At 39.2% G+C, this 25,063-nt stretch overlaps 1 protein-coding gene across 1 annotated transcript in view; it reads left to right on the top strand.

Annotated features, from left to right (window-relative positions):
* Nucleotides 1-25,063, top strand: part of LOC127658715 (multiple PDZ domain protein) — a 125,903-nt gene that overhangs the window by 6,932 nt on the left and 93,908 nt on the right. The window contains exons 2-3 of the mRNA XM_052148164.1: nt 16,653-16,724; nt 22,916-23,085. Of these exons, the coding sequence (XP_052004124.1) occupies nt 16,709-16,724; nt 22,916-23,085 (186 nt within the window). The 5' untranslated portion in view covers nt 16,653-16,708. The remainder of the gene's footprint in view (nt 1-16,652; nt 16,725-22,915; nt 23,086-25,063) is intronic.

Here is a 25,063-nt window from a genome sequence, read left to right as displayed (position 1 = left end):
GCCAACCATTTAGAAACTACATGTCAAAACACTTATAGCCCTTTTCCACCGACATGGTTCGGAGGTGGGTTCCTGGGCCGGTGCGAATTCTTGAACTGTTTCATGCATTTCCACCACAGAGAAAAAATCTGGTTTGACACCGATCCCAAAAGCTTGTTGGTCTCCATGCAGGAACCAATTGCATCAGGGGTGGAGGGCGGGATAATGTTCGTCACCAAATTTTTCCCAAATAACAACAGTAGCTACGGTATGCAGCAAAGAGTACTTCTTCACTCTATAAAAACAATAAAATTAGTTCAGGTAGCTCACTCTACTTGTGATATGGTCTTTACTAGAGGTCAACCGATATTGTTTTTTCAGGCCGATGCCGATCTTTTGAAATCGGCCGATGGCATTAATGCTGCCGATTTATTTTGGCCGATATTTGGCTGATATGAGCTTGTTTTTAACCTCTTATTTGAACCTTTTATTTGAAAGATAAAATGTAACACAAATAATTACTTAAGATAGACAAAATTTCTCAACAAATACATTTATTGAACACTTGACCAATCTGCACTTGTACACTTAAATTAAAAATGTATAATGTTAAAATATATTGTATAAATAATGTATAACAAATATATATATATATATTACACAAAGATAAACGTTATATAGGCACAGTGGTTTAATTTCAGGAAGGTCTACTAACATTACTGTTCAGGTGTGGTCTAAAAAGAAATCTAATAAAGTTATCAATTGTAAAATAACACTGCATAGTTTATCATAGATAGTGTAATGACCGGCCCCTTTAATTTGTTTTACTTTACATCTCTACTAGAGGGTGTAAGGTACGCAAGGGAATTTATCTGCAACACAGAAGAGAGTTCACGTGTGTTACACAAGCTCACACAAATAAGCTCTAATTATCATTAAAAATGTAAATATTGTTTGTTTTAGTAACCCTTTGGAAAGCGGAGCGAGGTATGTTATGTTTCGTATTCATTTCATGATAATTTCATAGTGCCTTTTGATTTCTTATTTCGAGCATAATATTTGTAATTAAACTTTGGTTAATAATATATGTTTCTTATGCTGTGAACGCTTAATTTCATATTGTGAATATGTATTTACATTTGTGTATTCTTTATTTGTTTTTCTTTGTAGTTTTACGGTGCTTTACGGTGTTTTACGGTGTTTGAAGAGCTTACGATGTATCATGAGGAGATTTGAAGTGATGTGATATGATATACAACGAAATACAATGTTCAATACAGTGCTGCAGAAGAATGTGATGCATAAAGGTGATTGAAATCAAACAAAGGCGCTGGACATTAAAGCTTATTGCACCTGAAGCTAAATAAACAAAGGCACCCGTAGGAAACTCTCTGCCTCCTTCTTTCGATACCAAAGGGCCGCTACAGTAAAACTCGACGCTCGAGTAAATTCATCGCTGCTGTTACATCGCTTGAGCGGGACTCGACGCTGCATCTGAAGCTTTCACAGCAACGCTGTTGTTTTCATCGCGTGAGGAAGAGACGGATTCCCCGCGAGGATTGTGACATCAGACAGTCAACTTGGAACGCCGAGCTCTCATGAACGATCAGAAAAAACACGACAGCAAAATAACCTACTGTTTGAGGCAGAGTTGAACTTAAGCTACAATGAAAGATAAGTGAATCAAGATCACAAATAGAGCTTGTTTTCCCTGGACTGTGTGAGTTGAAATTTTCAATGACAGACTTTGGATGTTTATTATAAACATCATTTTTGAATCTTGCAATAAGATATTTGAAAGTTACAAGTTTTAAATGAAAGTTATGCAAGATTTGATCACCAAAGATTGATATTATTGACTTAGTGCATTTGATTTGCAAGGTACAGACTATAATAGATATAATATTCAATGCTGGGTTGTATTCACTGTATTTATGCAGTATAAATCTTGCATAGGAAAATTGTTTGAATGTCAATTTTATGGTGTTGTTGCATATAAGATTTGCCTAAATCCTGTTTGCTAAATATTTGAGTGTCTAAATTATAGATGTCTGATACGAGTAGGTCACTGCTCCCTAAGCCTGAAAACAGACAAATGGAAGACACAACTATGCAAACGGAAATACAAGCTAGTCAAATGTCAGCCTCTGCAGACAAATTGAGCATTCCCTCAGAAACGCAACAAATCAGATCAAATTCACGGAAAGGAAGTCTTACAGAGAAAGGCCTAGAGATGCATAACCAGGAAGCAAAGAAGCATGAGAAAGCCTTTAACAAAGCTTACGACTCCTGGAAGCAGATAGCTAAGAAAACTAGGTCAAAACTGAAAACTTTCTGCTCATGTGAAGATCTTGACCAAATCCAAAGAGACATCCAAAGCAAACAAGATATAGTTAGTCAGCATTATGGCCCTTTGCTGCTCAATCATACTAAAACACCAGATATTGTTAACAGAATGGATACCTGTACCACAATGACTACAGAGATCTGTGATTTGGTGAGCAAAAGAATGGAAACCTTTGTTGATATCCATAATGAAGAAATTGTGAAAGAAAGAGTGAGACAAGTACTAAACAAAGACGAGTATGAATCTATCTTTGGTGGAACAAACACGGACATGGTCATGTCAGAGTCATCCCAAAGTACAGAAAATAAGTCAAGGACCTCCTCCAAGGCTTCCAGTAAGCGAGCTGATGCAGAAGCAGAACTTGCAGCCAAAGTAGAGCAAGCAAAGGCCATGCAAAAAATCTATGATCAGCAAGCGAGACTACGCAAGATGGAGACTGACTGGAAGCTGAATGAAGCAAGAATGCTATCAGAAATGAAACAGAGAGAAGAGAGAACAAAGCTGCAGATGCTACAAGCAGATAAGGAAGTCAAAGTATCTGCAGCTCGTGTGAAGGCATACAACGATTTTGAGAGCATTCTTGAAGATCATGAGGAGGGTGGATAAAATGCAATTGAGTTCGATGCAAAGGAGGCTGAAAAGAGATTCCAGCTAAATCCTGAGGCAGAGTCATTCCATCCAGAGGTGCAGACGTCTCAAGAGACTGCAAGCTTAGCTCAAGTATTAGTAAATTCCTTGCGTATAAGTCGACTACCTGTCCCAGAACCAACAACTTTCACTGGTGATCCTCTAAAGTTCATTGACTGGAAAATGTCCTTCACAGCGCTTATTGATCGCAAATTGATTCCAGCAAGTGAGAAGATGTTCTACTTGAAAAACTACCTTGCGGGGGAAGCTCGAAAGGCTGTGGAAGGATTATTTTATAGAGACTCTGAAGATGCATATCAGGGTGCCTGGAAGGTTCTTGAAGAAAGATATGGAAATTCATTCATTGTTCAGAGAGCCTTTCGTGAAAAACTTATGAAGTGGCCTAAAGTCGGAGCAAATGATCCTCTGTCCTTGCGAGAGTTTACAGATTTTCTACAAGGCTGTGTTGAAGCAGTCCCTCATGTAAAAGGATTGTCTATTCTGAATGACTGTGAGGAATATTACAAACTACTGAAGAAATTACCTGAGTGGATTATACGAAAATGGAACAAAATTGTAGTGGAAGAGTTGGATGTGTCTGGTGACTATCCAAGCTTTAAACGCTTTGCTGAGTTCCTGCAAAAGGAATCTAAGATAGCTTGCAATCCTGTAACCTCTTCACTTTTGATGAGCTTTAAAGTTTCAGATGAGAGATTCCCCAAAAGATGCAAGGCTCTCAACACAAAGGCTCAAGTTAAGGATTTTACACCAAAGAGACTAGTGTTCAAACCAACGTCACCATGTTCTGTTTGCAAGAGTGAAACGCACAACATTGCCAAATGTCCTATCTTTGCAGCAAAGTCTACAGATGACAAAAGGTCTTTCATTCGTGAGAACTCCCTTTGTTTTGGCTGTCTAAGGAAGGGACACATTACTAAAGACTGTAAAAGACGACACACCTGTAGCACATGTCGTCTGCGATACCCTACTTGCTTGCACGAAGAGAGGGGCAAAGAGTCTGTGAAAGCATCAAGATCAGACTCCGAAGTACACACAAGTCAAGAAGTCCAAAAGGTTATGTCTTATGCACTATCACAACGTGCTTCTGCTACTTCTAGCATAGTTCCTGTCTTTATCTCAACAGCGGAGGAGCCAAAAAATGAAATTTTGACTTAACGCTTTATTTGACACCCAGAGTGACTCTACTTTCATCTTGAAAGACTTTCTTGATGAACTACGTGTAATCAGTCAACCAGTGAAGCTGAGACTTAGCACTATGACATCTAATGATACCGTCACCACAAGTTATAAGGTCAGTGGCCTGCGAGTTCGAGGACTCCAAGGTGAAAACTACATTAAAATGCAGCAAGCTTATTCTTGTGACTTTATTCCTGTTGACAAGTCTTATATACCAACCAAAAAGACTGCATTGCAATGGCCTCACCTCAAGCACATAGCCAAAGAGCTGTCACCACTCCAGAGCTGTGAAATAGGGTTGTTGATCGGATATGATTGTCCTTCAGCATTGGCTCCCTTAAAAGTCATTATTGGCAGTGAAAATGAGCCTTTTGCTCAGAAAACAGAGCTTGGCTGGAGCATCATAGGCCTTTGCAATCCCCATCTGGACCGACAAGGAGGCCAAAGCTTTGTTCATCGAGTCTCGGTGAAGGAAATGTCAGTCCCATCTGCTAATGATGTCTTAAAGGTACTGGAGTCGGACTTCAATGAGAGAAATTATGAGGACAAACATGTGTCTCAAGAGGATGTTCGCTTCATAAGTCTTCTTAGCGACAAGATCGAGCATAAAGATGATGGACATTATCAATTGCCTCTGCCCTTCAAGAGCAGTAGTCCTCCTTCACTACCTAATAACAAGAAGCTAGCCACTGCACGATTGCATCACCTAAAGAAGAGGCTGAAGTCCAACCAACATTATTATGATAGTTATAAGGCTTTCATGGAAGAAATGTTTAGTAAGGGAGATGCAGAGCCAACCCCTACAACATCTGATGGAGAAACAGCATGGTACATACCACATCATGGTGTCTACCACCCTCTAAAGCCAGACAAGTTGAGGGTGGTATTCGATTGCTCTGCAAAATTCTGTGGCATTTCTCGTAATGATACTCTTCTCACTGGTCCAGAATTGATCAACTCCGTGGTGGGAGTACTTTGCCGGTTCAGAAAAGAAGCTGTTGCTGTAACATGTGACATTGAAAAGATGTTCCATCAGTTTCGTGTTCCTCCTGATGAAAGGAACTACCTGAGGTTTTTATGGTGGGAGAATGGAGATTTGGAAAGAGAACCTCAAGAGTATAGAATGGCTGTCCACCTTTTTGGTGCTGCCTCATCTCCTGGATGTGCCAACTTTGGTTTTAAGTACTTGGCAGAACAGTACAAGTCTGAGTACCCATCAGCTTTGTCATTTGTGAAGAACAATTTCTATGTAGATGATGGCTTGATCTCTGTTCAATCAATCCAGGAAGCTAAAGAGCTAATCATTGAAGCCCAAGCCCTGTGCAAGCGTGGGGGTCTACGACTTCATAAATTTAATTCAAATGAGAAAGAAGTTCTACATTGTGTAGATTCTTCAGAATGGGCAATAACCACCAAACTGCTCAACCTTAATTCTGAAGCTATAGGACATGTTCTTGGCATTCAGTGGTCCACGAAAGATGATACATTGAGCTTTGATGTCAAGCTAAAAGACCAGCCAGCAACACGTCGTTGTATCATGTCGATCGTTGCTTCATTGAGTGACCCTCTTGGGTTCATCGCCCCTTTCCTTCTGAAAGGAAAATGTATTCTACAGGAGCTGTGCCACAGAAATATTGAATGGGATGATTCCCTTCCTGATGATCTATTTCCACGGTGGGAGGAGTGGAAGGGTAGTCTCCAGGAGCTGAAAGATTTCAGCATTCCAAGATGCTACCACCCTCAGTCTTTTGGTGACATAGTCAGGACGGAACTGCACCACTCTCAGATGCAAGCAATCTGGGATATGGTGCATGTTCTTATCTTAGTTTCAAAAATGACAAAGATGAAATACACTGCAGTCTTGTGATGGCCAAGGCTAGAGTTGCACCCACGAAGATCAAAAGTATTCCACGATTGGAACTGACTGCAGCTGTAGTTTCTGCAAAAATGAGTGCTATGTTAAAGGCTGAGCTGGAGATGAAGATCGATCAGGAGTTCTTCTGGACTGATTCACAGGTTGTGTTGGCGTATGTCAATAACGAAGCAAGAAGGTTTCATGTGTTTGTTGCAAATCGTGTTCAGCTGATAAGAGAACTCACAGATACAAACGTGTGGTATTATGTAAGCACATGTGAAAATCCTGCTGATCACGCCTCAAGAGGTCTTTTTGCCTCAGACATAACCTCAGCAACCTGGATATCAGGACCCAAATTCCTATGGGAACGAGAAGTGTGTCCAACGCTTAACCCTTGTGGGTGACCCTGAAGTCAGATCAGCTCAAGTACTTGTAAGCAAAAGTAATGATAATCTGGACTTTCTTAGCCGATTCAGTTGCTTTTCTTCTTGGAGAACACTCCTTAAGGTGATTGCTCGAATAAAACGGCTGACTTCAAAACACGAATGCCCCAATGACATTGTGACTGTGATAGAAAATGAAAGGACTTCCGAGATTGTGATTAAGCTCCTCCAACAACAAGTTTTCTCCCAAGAGATAAAGGTAATTCAAGGAGGAAAAGTTCTTCAGAACTCAAGTACACTCTTTCACCTTGATCCCATTTTGAGAGGTAGTTTCCTTTGTGTTTGAGGAAGGTTGAAGCAATCATCTCTCAGTGAAGAGTCTAAACACCCAGTCATTTTGCCTAAAGACACCCACATCACCAGACTTATTTTAGCCCACTACCATGCCAAAGCTTGCCATCAAGGGAGGTATCAAACACTAATAGAGCTCAGAGCAAATGGATTTTGGGTCCTCGGTGGCAGTAAATCAGTTGCTAAATTGATACACAGATGTGTTCAATGCAGAAAGCTCAGACGGCCAACAGAGGAACAGCGAATGGCTGAGTTTCCTAAAGAACGTGTTGAAGTTTCTGACCCTTTTTCCTACTCTGGTATGGACTGCTTTGGCCCATTTATCGTAAAGAAGGGTCGGAAAGAGTACAAGAGGTATGGACTCATTTTCACTTGCCTCTCTTCTCGAGCTGTGCACATTGAAATGCTTGAAGATCTGTCAACAGACACATTTATCAATGCCCTGAGATGTTTCATCAGTCTTGGCGGAGCCATTCGTCATGAGCTCAAAGAAGCTCTCAAAGAATGTGATGTAAAGGCACTGGAAGTTTTCCTAATTGAAAAACAATGTGAATTCATCTTTAATGCCCCCTCAGCAAGTCACACTGTTGGTGTCTGGGAACGACAAGTCAGGACTGTGCGAAATGTACTGAATGCTACGCTTTCTCAGTGTCCAGGCAGACTTGATGATTCCTCTCTTAGAACCTTGTTCTATGAAGCGATGGCTATCGTCAACAGTCGTCCATTAACTGTAGATGGTATCAATGACCCCAAGTCACTGGAACCCTTGACACCTAACCATCTCATTCTGATGAAGTCAAAGATTGCTCTTCCTCCACCAGGCAAATTTGTGAAGGAAGACATGTATGCAACGAAAAGGTGGCGCCGAGTCCAATACCTGACTGAACAGTTTTGGAGTCGTTGGAAAAGAGAATATCTCATGAACATCTCTATAAGGCGTGGCATGTGCCCCGACGCAATCTCAAAGTAAATGACATAGTCATCATCAAAGAGGACATGCTGCCAAGAAAGCAGTGGCAGTTAGGTCGAGTTGTTGAAATAATTCAGGGGAGTGATGGCTTAGTTCGAAGAGTAAAGATTCAAACAAGTGAGTGAAAATCAAAAAGTAAGCAAGAGCAATCCATGCCTACAATTATTGAGCGACCAGTTCAGAAGTTAGTGGTGCTACTTGAGAGTGAGTGAGTGACTGGCATAGGTGACACACTTGTATCAGACAACTGGTTTTAGATTTGTCAATGCATATTCTTAAATCAGAATTTAAGAGCGGTCATCAAGGTTTGAAATCATGTATGATTTATTCTATTTTTCATGTGTTCGTTCATCATAACATGATTGGTGAGAGTGTAATGACCGGCCCCTTTAATTTGTTTTACTTTACATCTCTACTAGAGGGTGTAAGGTACGCAAGGGAATTTATTTGCAACACAGAAGAGAGTTCACGTGTGTTACACAAGCTCACACAAATAAGCTCTAATTATCATTAAAAATGTAAATATTTTTTGTTTTAGTAACCCTTTGGAAAGCGGAGCGAGGTATGTTATGTTTCGTGTTCATTTCATGATAATTTCATAGTGCCTTTTGATTTCTTATTTCGAGCATAATATTTGTAATTAAACTTTGGCTAATAATATATGTTTCTTATGCTGTGAACGCTTAATTTCATATTGTGAATATGTATTTACATTTGTGTATTCTTTATTTGTTTTTCTTTGTAGTTTTACGGTGCTTTACGGTGTTTTACGGTGTTTGAAGAGCTTACGATGTATCATGAGGAGATTTGAAGTGATGTGATATGATATACAACGAAATACAATGTTCAATACAGTGCTGCAGAAGAATGTGATGCATAAAGGTGATTGAAATCAAACAAAGGCGCTGGACATAAAAGTTTATTGCACCTGAAGCTAAATAAACAAAGGCACCCGTAGGAAACTCTCTGCCTCCTTCTTTCGATACCAAAGGGCCGCTACAGATAGATTAATGCTTATTAATGCAGAAGTTATTCATTTAATGCAGAAGTTATTCATTCAAGAGCTGTAAGTGATTTTCTCTTTGCCTTTTGTTGTTTGATTCGCAGTAATGGCTCAATCGTCAGCATGTTTATTAGGATGCTTCCCCTTTAAGACCGAGTTCAGATCTAATAGGCTCCTGATGCAGCATATTTTCTCCCAACTATTTCCATAACTACCTCCATTTAAGACATAAACTGTTTAAGTGAATCTCCAAGCCGGTCGTTTTGACATATTTTTGTGTATATTTGATCGTTTAGACATATGAAACCCAAAGTAGCCTATACTTTGCTTGTCTCGTTGCGGTCTGTTTCGGAGCACGCGCCGCCTTGGGAACGGTATCTCTTGCGCTCTTTTTATTATTAAACGCGTCCCGCAATTTAGCAACAGTAGCTAGACTGCATTTTACAACAATCACCGATCGTGCTGATTCTGACGTTAACTTTGAGTTTTAGGGAGAAATGTCAGTGCACCGCTGTGAAGGGAAGGAAGTTGTGCTAGACAGAATGCGGCTTATGTATAAATATTCTTTTTATAATCTTTGGAAGGCGAAATCTAAAATAAAATCAGACTAATAATCACAGATCTAAACAAGGCTATGTTTGAATGTTTAGTTCTGTCACTCATTATGCAGGGCTCGTGTTGGGCTCGTGTTGTGCTCGCTGTGGCACCGCTTGAGCGAGATCTCTCTCTCTCTCTCTCTCTCTCTCTCTCTCTGACTGCGAATAGCTAAATTGCATGACAAAAGTTTCATATTATTATACATAGAAATGGCTGGCGAGATAAAATAACTTTCTCTTTATAGCAATAATAAATGTATTTTCTTAATTTCTCCAGTACCGACAGCAGAACCGATAACGTCCGAGCTTACCAAAGCCAGTCCTTCAATAGCCTATAGCGCGTTGGTATCTTTTTTATTACTTATTTCTCTGCATTGAGTGACAATCCTCTCAAATATAAGACACACAAACAGAACAAATAAAAGTCTCAGATTGTCTGTAATTGTAAAATTCTTGCTTACTTATTGTGACATGATAGCAACCCTTCTGCTGTGATAATGCAACTTCAACTACGCTATCAATATCCAAAGTAGCCGAACGTCGCGTTTGTCGCGTTTTTTCTTGAAGTTGGCAGTAACATATCAAATGTTTTTAATTAAATATAAAGAAGTTATACAAATGTAATCCTTATTGTTTTCTCCAAGGAACTTAGCTCCTTCCTTAGGCACTGGATGAGGTCTGCTCACTCTGCTGGAAAATGACTCTAGGGGCAGTGTGCGTCGAACACGTGTTCCACAACAACACTAGGCTGCCCACAGATGCGCCTGCCTAATAATCGGCTTGATATACTTGGATATTGGCTGATGCCGATTATGTTAAAAAAATGCAAAAAATCGGCCGACTAATCGGTCGACCTCTAGTCTTTACGGAGATCCGAGATTAACCTTAGAGATCACAAACGGAAAAAAATCATCTACAAGAAGATTCAGCATGAAAAGATGCAAGCCGGCTTCAATCAGACAATTGACCAAATCATAAACAAATTGAAAAACACTTATACAGAGATAAACACAGAATCGTTGGTGTCCTCTGCTGCTGATCTCAGTAAGTTATTATATTTGCCAACTTTGTTAGCTTTCCTTAAACTGTTGTACTCTTATTTTGTGCTTTGTTTTGACTAGCTACTCACTAACTTCGGAAGATTGTGGCTATCTGTTAAGTAAACGTAGGGATTCTCAATTAAGACATTATATGTTATGGCAAAACTCCAAATATAACCATCTGCTACACCAATGTTAATAATGATTCCACTGTTACAGTTTACAGAATTTAGCAAGTTAAGCCATAAGTTCATACAAAATAATGTAATTACATTACCTGTCATCTTTAGTGTAGATTTCATATATGAAAATCTTGTTAAGCAATGTAATAATGTTGGATTTCATTACTTCATATATTTAAATACTGTATGCCCTCAAAAAAAAAAAAGAGTAAAAGCTGTACACAAACACTGTTGTCACAAGCCATTGTTGTTTATGGGGAGGGAAAGTAGTTGCATAACCCATTACATCACTGTTCGGTTCTGAAGTCAGTGGAGCACAGGCACGCAAACCATCGATATTTCGGTGGAAAGGGCTATTACAGACATTGTCCATGATTGCTGATGTTGTATCCCCAGGACACATTTGTTTTTTTCTGGACAACCACTTAAAGACCCCATAAAATCAAAATCTTAATTTTGTGGCTTTTAGTCCATGTCTGTTAAGGCCGTGACACCAAGCCGATGGTCGGACCCCCGTCTGTGGCTTTTCGGCCGACTGAGCATGTTGAATCAGCGGCGGAGCCCGTCGGTGAGACAGATCAGTCTGACTGGCTGTTCAGTGCAGTGCAGAGAAGATAAACGGAAGTGACGAAAGCAAGCAAACGACAAAGTCAAGAGGGCACACGCACACACACAGAAGGCTCTTTTCATTTTAGATCATCTCATCTGAGCATTCGTGAGCGAGATTGGTGTGAAAATGGTATGCGATCGCTACATTGTTTACGGTTTGTATATCCGCAGCCCAAGCTCTTCTGGTTTCCCTTTTTGACTGATGAATACAGACTACTGCCATCTACTGGTATGGAGAGTTATTTCCTCTCACGCAGGCACAGAATGTAGGTGCTAGTTGGCCATTTTGTGTAGTCTTTGCGGCGTGTTCAAGAGCAACTTTTTGGCCCAGACACATGGCGATGTGTGGCGACACCACAGTCGGCTTTTGTCGCCGCTAGTTCTTTGATGGCGAGGCGCAAACAACAGGCACAACAACATGGAAAACTTTACTGCCACATGCATTTCTTACGTTCTTTACTCAATGATTTTGGTCCAGATCAGATGTATGTTGAAAGTAAGATATATGCATTATTTGTAACTTGTAATGTTTACATTTAGCATTCATGGTGCTACTGTTAATGCTAGAATTTGCTAGCCCTTACAAACAATTACAACAAATTCACCACTTATCATTATCACATGCAAATGAGCTCTGCAGGAAACTCATTGCAAATTGTCCATTGCTGCCAAAGGTTTGCTGCAGGCTCATCTCTACAATTTCTGGCCAACATTTGCGGCGAATAACAAGCTCATTTGCATGTAAAAATAATGAGTGGGAAATTTGTGGCAAGTTTTTTAGGGAGCTTTCACCCTGGGCATGTTTGCTGATTCCGAGTGCGATTGTTCCTGGTGCCCCCTTCGGCGTTGGTCTGGCTTCAATCTCACTTGATTCTATTGAACACCGGTCCATTTGCGTTCATTTTACGTCATCACAAACATGCATGGTGAGCACAATGCGGCTCATCATAGTTTCTGTTTTTTTGTTATTGTGGTGCCATTATGCACAGCAGAGAGAACAACAACTGTGTTTATGTGTGCTTCATGCAGTAACTCATCAGATGTCCAGGGGAAGGCGGCTTGCTGCTGCTTGCAAACTGCGTTTTTTGAGGAGACTTAATCTGCATCTTTGTTTACACTGTACACTTACTCACACTCTTGTCCAAGGTGAAGTTATCACCACTGTCATCTCCTATTATACCCTATATTTATAACCTATAATAGTATTTAGCTGGTTAGAAGGTCGCTGGTTCGATCCCCACAGCCACCACCATTGTGTTCTTGAGTAAGTCACTTAACTCCAGGTTGCTCCGGGGGGATTGTCCCTGCAATAAGTGCAGTGTAAGTCACTTTGGATAAAAGCGTCTGCCAAATGCATAAATGTAAATGTAGTATTTATATATAGTATTATAAGGTGTATAGATAGATAGATAGAAAGAAAGTATTTATAGTGTTGATTGTACTTGTATGTCATTGTGGTGTCATTACATTTTTGGGACTTTCAGGAATGTGTGGGTCTTCGTGTGTTGTCGAAACTAATTATGTCATCATCGGCTAAAACACATGTGCAGGTTACTTTACTTCCTGATCAAGTGCGCACCTGAGTCCGAGTTGCTTTCACGTTCACGTGAATCGTGCTACAATTCCATTGCAACCGAACTGAGACCACCTCCTACAGGTAGTCTCGGGTTTGGTACCACGGTGCGCACGGAGGTCCGCATGACAGCTTTCACATTACCAATTTGTCATGTGAACCGTGCTCTGTTTCCAACTAAACCGCCAGTGTGAAAGCACCCTTAAAGTGCATGTAAATGCATTCAGTGAGGACAGTAAATCACATTATTGTCTGCTTAGACCTACAATGGCAGCTATTCACCTTGACCTGTTGCATACAGCTATCTCTAAGAAAACCAGGTGCACACAGTTTCCCCCAGCCTCTGTGTACTGTCACCATGGGAACCATTGGGGTGGTGGGAGGAAAGCTTGTCTGCCCACAAGTCACCTGACCCCTTTGTGATTTGAAATGAGTTATGTAGCATGCAGCTCCTTAGAGTACTTCAACACTCCTGCAGCTCAAACCCTTACTGATCAAGATTGTTTGAAGATCTTTGTATTTAGTTGCTCTGTGACCTTGGAGTTTTGATAAATCTACAGAGTCAAGTGAAATAATCCACAACTAGTTTTCTTTCAATTAGCACAGATTTGTATTTCTTTTTTGGAGCTATTTAATCGTAGGCCTCATTGACCTGAGCTTATGCACCTCCATTTTTGAGTGAAAAAATTATTTGTGGATAATTTTGGCAATATTAAATAAAATATGAAAACATTCTATACTATGTATCACACTAGTGTGCTTTAATGTTAGTTTTGAAATGCTTTTATTTTGTACAAAATGGCACTTGTGGTGTTCCCGGTCAAAAATGCCCAGCCAATGGGGAGATAAAAAAGAGATAAATTGGGTGTTCAGGAGCATGTTCATCATGTTCATGTTCACAAATGTACATGTGTGCTTGCAAACATAACGGCCTCTGACCTGTGCACGCACACATACACACACGTGTACTAACACACACACACACATGCTCTTTTGAGTATTACATGCTTTCTTTTTCACAGAGATGAACTATATCCTACCCTGAACTGCATCCAACATCCATTCATCCATCCAACATTACCACACACACACACACACACACACACACACACACACACACACACACACACACACACACACACACACACACACTCCAGAACTGTCCTTGCCCCACAGTGACCCCTCTCCAATAGAATCTTTCTTTGAGGATCTTTCTTTCATCAAGGATTGTGTTTCAAATGCAGAGTACACATTTGCAAGAGACATGCAAAAAGCTATTGTCAGTCATGTGCACAAGGACACAAAACCACCAGATGTTCATTGATTTGGTTTGTTGTTGATTAGAAAATATAACAGAAATATGAACAGTGTTGGTATTTTTGTTCCATGAAATGTTCTTTATATGACAGTGTTAATGTGTAAATAGGCTTCGGCCAGATTTCTTTGTCACAATGGTCTGATTTGACAGGGAACATCACAATTGTTACTTTGTGCCCCTTTTCAGAAAATAAAAGAATTTCAAAATAAAAGTCATGTTTTTTGTGACTTTCCCCATTGATTTTCAATGGCCGGTCATCTTTGACCGGGAACACCACAATTCTATTGATTCGATTGGTGAGGGGTCACTGTGGGGCAAAGACAGTTCTGGTGTGTGTGTGTGTGTGTGCGTGCATGTTTGTGAGTGTGTGTGGTAATTTTGGATGGATGAAGTTCAGAATAGGATAAAGTTCATCTCTGTGAAAAAGAAAGCATGTAATACTCAACAGAGTTTGTGCGTGAGTTTATGTGTTCATGTGTGCATGATACGCGTGTGTGTGTGTTCACGTGTTTTAGTACACATGTGTGTATGTGCACGTGCTCTGATCTGAGGCCTTTATGTTTACAAGCACACATGCACATATGTGAACACAAACACGTAAGAAAGCTATGAAATGTAATACTCAAAGAGTTTGTGCGTGTATGTGAACGTGTGTGTTTGTGTGTGCGTACGCATGCGTGTGTATGTGCGCGTGCACTGGTCAGAGGGCTTTATGTTTGCAAGCACACATGTACATTTGTGAACATGAACATGATGAACATGCTCCTGAACACTCAATTGTTCTCTTGTTTTTTATTTCCCCCATTCATTTTCAATGGCCGGTCAATTTTGACCGGGAACACCACAAGTGTGACTTTGTGCCATTTTGTAAAAAAATATAAGCATTTCAAAGCAAGCTTCCTGGTTAAACATTAAAGCAGACTAGTGTGATAAATAGTATAGAATGTTTTCATATTTTATTTAATATTGCCAAAATGAGACAGAAATGATGCTTTTTTTCACTCAAAAACGGAGACGCAGAAGCTCAGGTCAATGATGCCTAAGATCAGTAAGTTCCAAAAAGAAATACAAAACCTGTGCTAATTGAAAGAAAACAAGATATCCAATATTTGATGATAATATAGCATAATTATAGCTTTATAAGCAAATTTTATAGGCCGGTCATATTTGACTGGGAACACCAAAAGTGTAACTAGGTGGAAAAAAACCCCCCACCAAAACGTTTTAATCCAATACTCGGGTTAAGACAAGATGGGAAACAACAAAGGAATAGTTCACACAAAATGAAATTTCTGTCATTCTTGATCCAAATGCTGTTTTTTCTTCTTCTGTGGAACACAAAATCTGAATTTTCCCTCTGCTCTTTTCCATAAAATGCCAGTTCATAGTGAACACAGCTCTCAAATTTAATGATGCGTTACACCAGAATGTTTTGGTCTATCAAAAATCTTTTAGTAAATGATTGCCAGTATGGTCTGAAGATGATCTGACCCAAATGTGGGGAAGATCCTATGCTGTAGGTGCAGTTCGAAAAAGGTTTTGTACTCGGCAAGACGAATCTAACGTGACCAGTCATGACAATAGTCCAAATTAATACAAAATCTGAGCATTTTATATATTTTGTTATAGATTTTAGTCCCCAAAGTTTTCGGCTACTAGATCTTAAGGGCATGATGCCAATGACACATTCATAATGAACTGTCATTTTAAGAGCTGCATAAAGATTCTTCAAAATTCCCCCTTTTGTGGTTGACAGAAAAATGAACAGTTAGTTGTGGGGATGTCCCGATACTGATACTAGGATCGGAATCGGGTCTGATACAGCACTCACGTACTTGTACTCATGCTCGTAAAAATGCTCAGATACCGAAAACCGATTCCATCTGAGGTACAAATGTCAGCCTGTTAACATATTTAACCGCAAAGGCTGCAATTTAATGAGATACATTTACTGTATAGTTTGCATGTGCTGCGCGCTTCAAATGTGAGTGCTGGTGAATGTGTGGAGCCGGTATCGTGCTGACATAAAGACACAAAGAGCTCACGCCTTTTAGAACTCATTGGCTCATACATGGAAAACACCATCATGATCATTGCGCGCCTTGTTTATATGCAATGAGAAGAGCGCTAATTCACTTTGTAGCGCGAGGCACATACAGACACCTATTTATTTAATTAAATATAAGCCTTTTGCGGTTTAATTATTTATTGGGTTACGTAGCGACCTGCTTTTCCAGATGTTAGAAGCAACTGTCAAAACACACAGAAACAGACAGAGCTTCAAAATAAAAGTTTCTGTCAAAATAAAAGCTCACAAAAAAAAGTACAACATAAGTCTATATAGTTATGAATTATTCACTGTAATATTAATACAGCTACTACTACTAATAATAAAAATCAATAGTATTTGATTATATTTAAGCAATATCTCACATCTGTGATGCTCTGTCATGCAAAAATATCCCCAATGCTGTATTTTGGATTGTGCTGTGAGGTTCTGTATAAAAGCACTTCATATGAGAAAAATGTATACATTGTTATGAAAAAAATGTGTTGTTCTATTGTCATTTGATTAAGGTTTTAATTAATTCATTTATCTAAACAGTATTTTTTTGTTTTCAGGAGTGACGTGAAGTCCTGGTAATGAGGGAAGACAAGATACAGGAAGGAAATACAAGATGATCGAAACAATGGGTGCGTTCTTTTATTTTTGTTCAAAGTGATTTTGTCAGTGATTGTTGGTAATGGGTTATGAACAGAAGGGTGTTTGTGTTGCTTTGTGGGACAGAACTGAAGAATGAGGACAGGAGGCCGACCGCAGGGACAAGAACAGTCTCTCTGCATGCATCTCTCAAACTCCTTAATAAATGTATCCGTGTAATTGCAGATGTATTTTCATGTAAGGTACAGAACATTTCTTAGGTTTACACAAAAATGGTAGATTATAAGTCATATTGTGGCCCCCTTAGAAGTTTGCTAAGGGCCCCAAATGGGCCCCAGCCCCCTGATTGAGAACCACAGTTTCATAATATGAGCACAATATGTCCCAAAAAACTGTACTGTGACAGTACCATGGTAAAGTGATGGAACCAGATGGCATAGTATACCATTGCATAGTGATATTTCATTGGCCATTATTAACATTTTCTTAAAGAAATCCATACTGAAGTTAATTTACGGCTAGGTTTAGTAGTAGGGTTAGGGTTGGGTTACGGTAAGGTTTAGGCTTTCAGATTCTCTGAAGAAATTTGCCATACTTCAAACTACTTTATAAATGGTTAGCTCTATATGACGTGCCCTTTACTGTCACATGCGCAGACTGAGAGTGCCTCACTGTCCGCCACCAGGAAAAAAATCTAAAGAAAGAAAGAAAGAAAGGATGTTGCACTGTGTTTGCAAGTTGTTGGTTGTTGTGGGATTAGCACACACTGGTTTAGTGAGTATGGAAATTACCTACGCTGCTCCAGACCACATTGGAGGGCAGAATAGGTCTCTATTGCCCTCAGCAGGAGGTCATCGCCTTGGTCCCACTCGCAGGATACTGGGGCTTATCCAGGTATTAGCAAGGCAAGGCAGAACATACCAGAACCTCTCTGTGCCGGCTAATCGCACTCTCACGAATACAACTCAATCCCTGATGCTTCGTGACAGTACACTTTAGTGTCTATTATCTAATATAAAGTTATCATAGCAATGAAAGAAAGTATGATTTTTCCCCATTTATATATATATAAAAAACATTCTTTAAATTTGTGATACTCAGGAAGTGACAAAATTTGCACCCTTTCAAAAGCATGAAAAGGATGAGCCAAAACATTATGACCACTTACAGGTGAAGCAAATAATGTTGATCATCTCCAACAAGGCCACATGTCAAGGTCTGGGTAGATTAGATGGTAAGCGAACAATCAGTTCTTGTAATTATTGTGTTGAATGCAGAAGAAATGGGCTGGAGTTAAGACCTCAGTGTCACAATTCACGTAGCCTTATACCGGTCAAAGTGCCCATGATGACCACTGTACACTGACTAAAGTGCCTACAATGGGCACACGAGTGTCGGAACTGGACCTTGGAGCAGTGGAAGAAAGTAGCCTTCTCCGATGAGTCCCGTTTTCTTTTACATCACGTGGACAGCCATATACGTGTGGGCCGTTTACCTGGTAAAGTGATGGCACCAGGATGCACTGTGGGAATATGACAAGCCGGTGGAGGGATTGTGATGATCTGGGCAATGTTCTGCTGGGAAACCCTGGGTCCGGCCATTCAGGTGGATGTCAATTTGACACGTGCCACCTTCCTAAACATCGTTGCAGACCAGATACACCCCTTCGTGGCAATGGTATTCCATGATGGCAGTGGCCTTTTTCAGCAGGATAATGCGCCCTGCCACACTTCACACAATGTTTGTGAATGGTTTGAGGAACATGATGAAGTGTTTATGGTGTTGCCCTGGCCTCCAGATTCCTCAGATCTCAATCTGATTGAGCATCTGTGGAATCTGGAGGCCAGGGCAACACCATAAACACTTCATCTACGGATCTACAGATGCTCCACCTTGCAACTGTTAATGTCTTAGTGCCAGATACCACAGGACCAGAGCATGTGAGCGTAGCGGAGCGTGAGCGTAGCGGGGAGCGGAGCGGTAATACTTCCTCCTGAGCGGAGAGCGCCTTTCTGAAGATTCCGCTCCGCTCGCTCCGTCCGCTCAGCGCCGCTCGCTCTACCCGGAATGCCCTATTGTGATTTGCTAGTTCGAGAATCGTTGAATTAGCTAAAGCAATAGTGGGTTGGTTATGGAGTTCAAATATTGTTTTAAGGAAGTTGCGAGCCTTATGCATAAATGCACAGTAAAAATCACAGTTAAGAACGAGCAGGGAGGAGAAATTGAAAGGGAGTGTGGAGAGACTGTGAGAGTTAGCAAAGATTCATATTGGAATATAAAGCGTCACATTGCCAGAAAGCAGGAGGATGTGCTACGCAAACATGGTAGTGCAGCAAAAGGTGAGCTATAGCCTATACCATTCGAAAATAAATTAATAGATAAATGGGTAAGGTAGGCTGTTGTACTGAGCCCCTCTCATGACATGCAGACAAAAATATATTGTAATATACAAATTAACATTTCGTTCCCAACTTCCCATGAATTAAGAATTCGTTCTCTCATTTAGGGTGGCCACGAATTAAATTCGTTTCTACAAATTCTTAAATCGTTCCTGAGTTTAGTAAATCGTGGCCATGTTGAACTAATTCAGTAGGCTACTCTCGTTTTATTAAAACAAGGAAACAAATTATTACAACGTGGTCACGATTTACTAAACCATGGATCGAAATATTATATTGTTAATTTTGTACGATTTAAATAAAATTAGGAAATTAATTATTAAAACATGCTGAAGTCAGGTTGGAACGAATTGTTAATTCGCTATGCAATCATCATATCAGTGCAACTAAAAATAACCTATAGCCAACTGACAATATGAATTAGCCTACATAATTGTAGTTGATGTAGCCTATTTTTAAGTTGAAATTAGACAGAAGTTATTGAACCACTTGTTAAATTTAAATAAAAAAAAAAACTGACCCGAATAATTAGGTAGGCCTATAATTTAGATGTAGGCCTAGGCAACAGAAAATGTACTGTACGCTATTATAATGTACGCAAATTAGTTTTTACAGAAAAAACTGCTACCAATCAAATGGAGATAAATCATTTTTTTCCTCTCCTGCGTCCCCAGGCTCCCCAGTTCTGAGCGCGTGTTTTCCGCCGCTGGATTACTGTCCCGGGCACACCGCATGAGCCTGAAACCTAATACTTTGTCCAAGCTAATGTTTCTAAAAGTAAATTCTAAAGTGACGTAAAGATTGAGACGTTTTTAAATAGACCGCAATTACCCGCAGTTATATTTAGACTTTAGAACGTGCGTTTCTTTTACTAATGCCAGTAAATCATCCAGGTGTGCTTTGATAAGATGTTGTTAAGTGCATTTCACCTGTGTGTGCTTTTATGAGCATGATAGTCCAGATGTGTTTTGTGAAGTTCTACATGCATTTCATCTTGTTTGTGTGTGCGTGCGGCGTTTTAATATGCCTGTTTTGCAACTGCAGTTATGTTCACGGAAATAAAATAACTGAAAATCAAATATACCTTTTCAGTTATTGCATTTAATAGGCAAGTTTGCCAAAGGGCTAGACATGTTTTATAATTAAGTTAATTTAATGCATTTAAATGAATAAAAAGAACAGACTTTTATTCAGAATCACCCCGAAATAACTTCTATTTACAATCCTAGCTACTGTAATTTATACATGTATTCCAGATATTCATTACAAAGTACAAACAGAAAGCAAGTAGCCTACAGAGACATTTTATGTCTGAGCGGAATCTGAGCGGGATTTGTTTTACCGGTGAGCGTGAGCGATTCATCAGTGGAGCGTTCGCTTGGGACGCGAGCGACTGAGTGGAGCGCACGCGCATAGAGCGGAATATTGAGCTGAGCGTCACACCGCTCCGCTTCGCTCACATGCTCTGCACAGGACACCTTAAGGGTCTCGTAGAGGCCATACGTCAGTGTGTTGGCGATGTTTTGGCGGCACGCAGTGGACCAACATCATATTAGGCAGGTGGTCATAATATTTTGGCTCATCAGTGTATATTAGGGGTGTAACGGTTGAGATTTCTCATGGTTTGGTTTGTATCACAGTTTTTGAGTCACGGTTTCGGTACGGTTCGGTATTAGTTAACCAATTTTGTAGCAAAATCATAGTAACCACAAAATTAACATGGTTACTGTCGTGGTTACAATACTATAGTAATATAAAGGTTACTATATGGAAACTACAGTATTACTGTTGTAAAACATTAGTTAATCATGGTTAATGTTTGTTAGGGTCCTGCAATACCTGCATTATTACGTGAAATGCATCAACATAAAGTGCATTTCAAACTCAATGTATATTCAATGTTCAGAATCTGTTCACTGTAGAAGAAACAAACTAGCTATTAAAATGAATACGAGAATGGATGTCGTAATGTGACTCGAGTATTTTAATCATATGTGGAAATCCCACATCTTCATCAATGGAGTAAGGGCAAGGGGAACATAACTTTGGCTATGAACACTCAGAGCGCTTAAGTTATTGTTTCATGTCTGTCTGAACTATCACGAGTCCCTGTTTAAAGACAGATGGGAGTGTGTCCATGTGCAGTTTCAGGCTTACCTGTGGCTCCGTGCGCACCACACGCTATACTGTATCCTCGGGTAATGTCAGCGTAAACAGCTAATCAAATGTTGATGTATTGCTAGTTTACGCCACCCACATCGAGCAATCAGTGCCTGTTTTGAAAATGTTTTTTGACCATCGCTGTTGACAGGAGACTTAAATGATGCAGGGACTTCTCTCTTGCAGCTTGTTTTCTCCGCTTACCATTTTGCCAACTAACGCGTGCAGATCTGTGATGTCATCAACTGATTTAACATACTAACAGTTAATGGGACAGCTTCTCTTTGCAGACAGTTGACTCATGAGAAACACAGTTGGAGTGTGTACATTTACAGAGCCATACAGTTGCATTAGCGGAGGTTACAACTGCGCATGTCTATTTGGCGTTTTATTTTATTGCCAAACTGTATGATCCAGATGCGTTATTAAACTAGAGATGAACCGCGGAGCAAATGCTTACCGAACCATGTTTGGTGAACTGTATGGTTTGTTTTACAAAGAACCGTTACACCCCTTGTGTGTGTGTGTGTGTGTGTGTGTGTGTGTGTGTGTGTGTGTGTGTATGTATATATATATATATATATATATATATATATATATTAGGGATACAATGATACCGAAACTGGTATCGAAATCTGGTCCGATACCACACTTGTGTACTTGTAGTTATATTCGTACTCGAAAAAATGCTCCAATACCAAAAAACGATACCATCTGACGTACAAATGTCATTAAGCAAACATTCAGCGTACATATTAAAATCACGTCATATCCTAGTCAGTTTATTTAACAGCAAAAGCTGTGATTTAATTAGATAAATTGATTGTTTGCACATGCATCTCATAACTTTAGAGATCATTGGCTCATACATGGAAAACATTTATGAGCATTGCATGCACTGTTTGTAGCAGATGACAGCAGAAAGTGGGCTAATTTACTTTTAAGCACGAGTCATATACAAACTACATATTTATTTAATTAAATAGCAGCATTTTGCAGTTTAATAATCACTGTGATTCATGTAATGTCCGGCTTTTCCGGATTGGGAATGTGCCGTCATTACGTCAGAGCTCCTTGGTCTAACAGCACAGAAACACTTCAAAATAAAAGCTCAGTTTAAATGAAAAAGGATGACAGAAATAGATCACTACTGTATAGTTATGTAATATTCACTGATGTACTACTACTACTACTAATAATAATAAATCAATAGTAACTATATAATATTTAAGCAATATCTCACATCTGTGATGCTCTGTTATAAAACACTTTATTTGACAAAAATAACCCCAATGTTGTATTTAGGATTGTGAGGTTCTGTATTAAAGTTCATTTGATAAAAATAATACAATTTCATGTTGAAAATTAATTGTTATACTTTCACTGGTTTTAATTAATAAAGTTTTAATTAATTTATTTATTTAAACACAATTTTGATTATAAAATGTAAATAAACTGCTCAAATTGAGTTCGGAACAAATCATTATAGAAGAACACTATAGATATGTCACCATTCCTGACAATATTTTAAGAATTAAGTGAATATATGAAAATGTAAAAACCTGGAAAAGTTGATTTGTTTAGAAGTTGTTACAGTTATTTTTGCATTGTTGAATGATTTGTTACAGATGTTTGTTGTGTTTGTATGTGTGTGTATGTGGCAGATACTCAGCGTTGTCTGCAGGCGGTGGATAGGTTACAGTCTCGCCTAAAGGAAAAGGGTTCAGATGTTCCAGCTGAGGAGAAGCTGAATCTTCTGAAAACGGTCCTGCAGAGTCCTCTCTTTCACCAGATTCTTGCCCTGCAGAAATCAGTGCAACATCTGAAGGAGCATGTAAGAAAAAAAGCACGATGTTGAAACTATATTACAGATGATGTAAAGGTGTTGATAGGGAAGTGTTTGTGAAATCTGTTTGAAACAGTGACATAGTCAGTGACATGTATTTTTGCATTTACAGTGGTTCCAAATGCTGTTTTGGAAGGAAATTGGTATTTTAATTCACCAAAGTCGCATTCAACTGATCACAAAGTATAGTCAGGACATTACTGAAGTAACAAACAACACCATCACAATTTGAAAAAAGCAGCCATCACTCCAACAACTTATCCTTGAGTAATCATGAGAAATTGATCATTTGAAACTAGAAAATCACTTGCCATTATATCAAACACAGTTGAAAGTTATTTTGTTCATTAAATGAAGCTTAACATTGTCTTTATGTTTGTTTGTGAATTGCCACAGTGTGCAATAGACTGACATGTCTTAAGATCAATATTGGGTCAAAAATAGCAAAAAAAACTGTCAATCATTGTTTTGAGGAATGAAGGCTATACAATGCATGAAATTGCCAAAAAACTGCAGATTTCATACAAAGGTGTAACTAAAGTCTTAAAAAACAAAGGACAACTGACTCTAACAAGGACAGAAAGAGATGTGGAAGACCAGATGTACAACTAAACAAGAGGATAAGTACATCAGAGTCTCTAGTTTGAGAAATAGATGCCTCACATGTCCTCCGCTGACAGCTTCATTGAATTCTACCCACTCAACACCAGTTTCATGTACAACAGTAAAGAGAAGATCAGGTGTGCAGGACTTATGGGAAGAATTGCAAAGAAAAAGTCACTTTTGAAACAAAAACTCAAGAAGAAAATGTTTGAGTGGACAAAGAAACACAGACATTGGTCAACAGATAATTGGAAAAGAGTGTTACGGATCTTAACCCCATTGAGCTTTTGTGGGATCAGCTAGACTGTAAGGTGTGTGAGAAGTGCCCGACAAGACAGACACATCTATGGCGAGTGCTACAGTTAGTGTGGGGTGAAAGGTCACCTGAGTATCTGGACAAACTGACCGCTAGAATAACAAGAATCTGCAAAGCTGTCATTGCTGCACATGAAGGATTTTTAAATGAGAATTCTTTGAAGTAGTTTAAAACGTTCTGAAAAAATTTATTTCAAATTGCAATTGTAATTGTTCACGTTATTAATGCCTTAACTATACATTGGTGAATAAAAGTACCAATTTCTTTCCATAAGAGCAAAATCTTTACATTATTCCAAACTTTTGGCTGCCATTGTACTTTTGGTGATGTTTACATGCACTTTAAAAATGTTATTTCAACTGGAATAAAACAATTTGTCTATTTAAAATGTCTTGCTTAGTCAGACTAACAGACCTAAATAATGCAATTGTTGCTCGACTTTGCCCAGTATGTATTGTAGGGTTGGGCGATATGGTAAACAATAAATAAATCTTGATATTTTTCAGCCTATTGATAATATTCAATATATATCTTGATAATTATGTATTTACTCTGAAATGGCTCAAAAAGTGATTTTAAAAAAACTGTGGAACACTATATCTAATAATCTTCATTTATATGCATATTTATATTTATCAAATCCCCACCAGCAGTACCTTTCACTCCCTCTCTCCCTCACATACTTATGAACCGCAGAGCGTAACATTGTTAACAGCCTGTGTGGATTAAGGGAACCGTCTAACCAGTCTAAAGTCAGAGGCTGTTATAGAACCTTGGAGATAAGTTTAAATTTTTGGAAGAAAACGTGAGACATTCTATGCTGTTGTGAGTGTCTTCTTTATGTTTTTTAGCATGTTGCTATGGTTGCTAGGGTGTTATGGCTGGTTGCTAGTGTGTTATTGGTGATTGCTTACTGGTCTAAGTCAAAAGAGCCCATTCCTAAGTCTCGTAGTATGGCTCGGGTCAATGCAAGTCTACAGGGTTTTTTTCAAACTATTATATTCTTCATCAAAAATTATAAGTTTGATCATTTAGAAAATTAATAAC

This window comes from Xyrauchen texanus, chromosome 2 (assembly GCF_025860055.1).
Source record: "Xyrauchen texanus isolate HMW12.3.18 chromosome 2, RBS_HiC_50CHRs, whole genome shotgun sequence".
Classification (NCBI taxonomy): Eukaryota; Metazoa; Chordata; class Actinopteri; order Cypriniformes; family Catostomidae; genus Xyrauchen; species Xyrauchen texanus.
The sequence above is the reverse complement of the archived record's forward strand: the minus strand, read 5'-3'. Positions and strand labels throughout refer to the sequence as shown.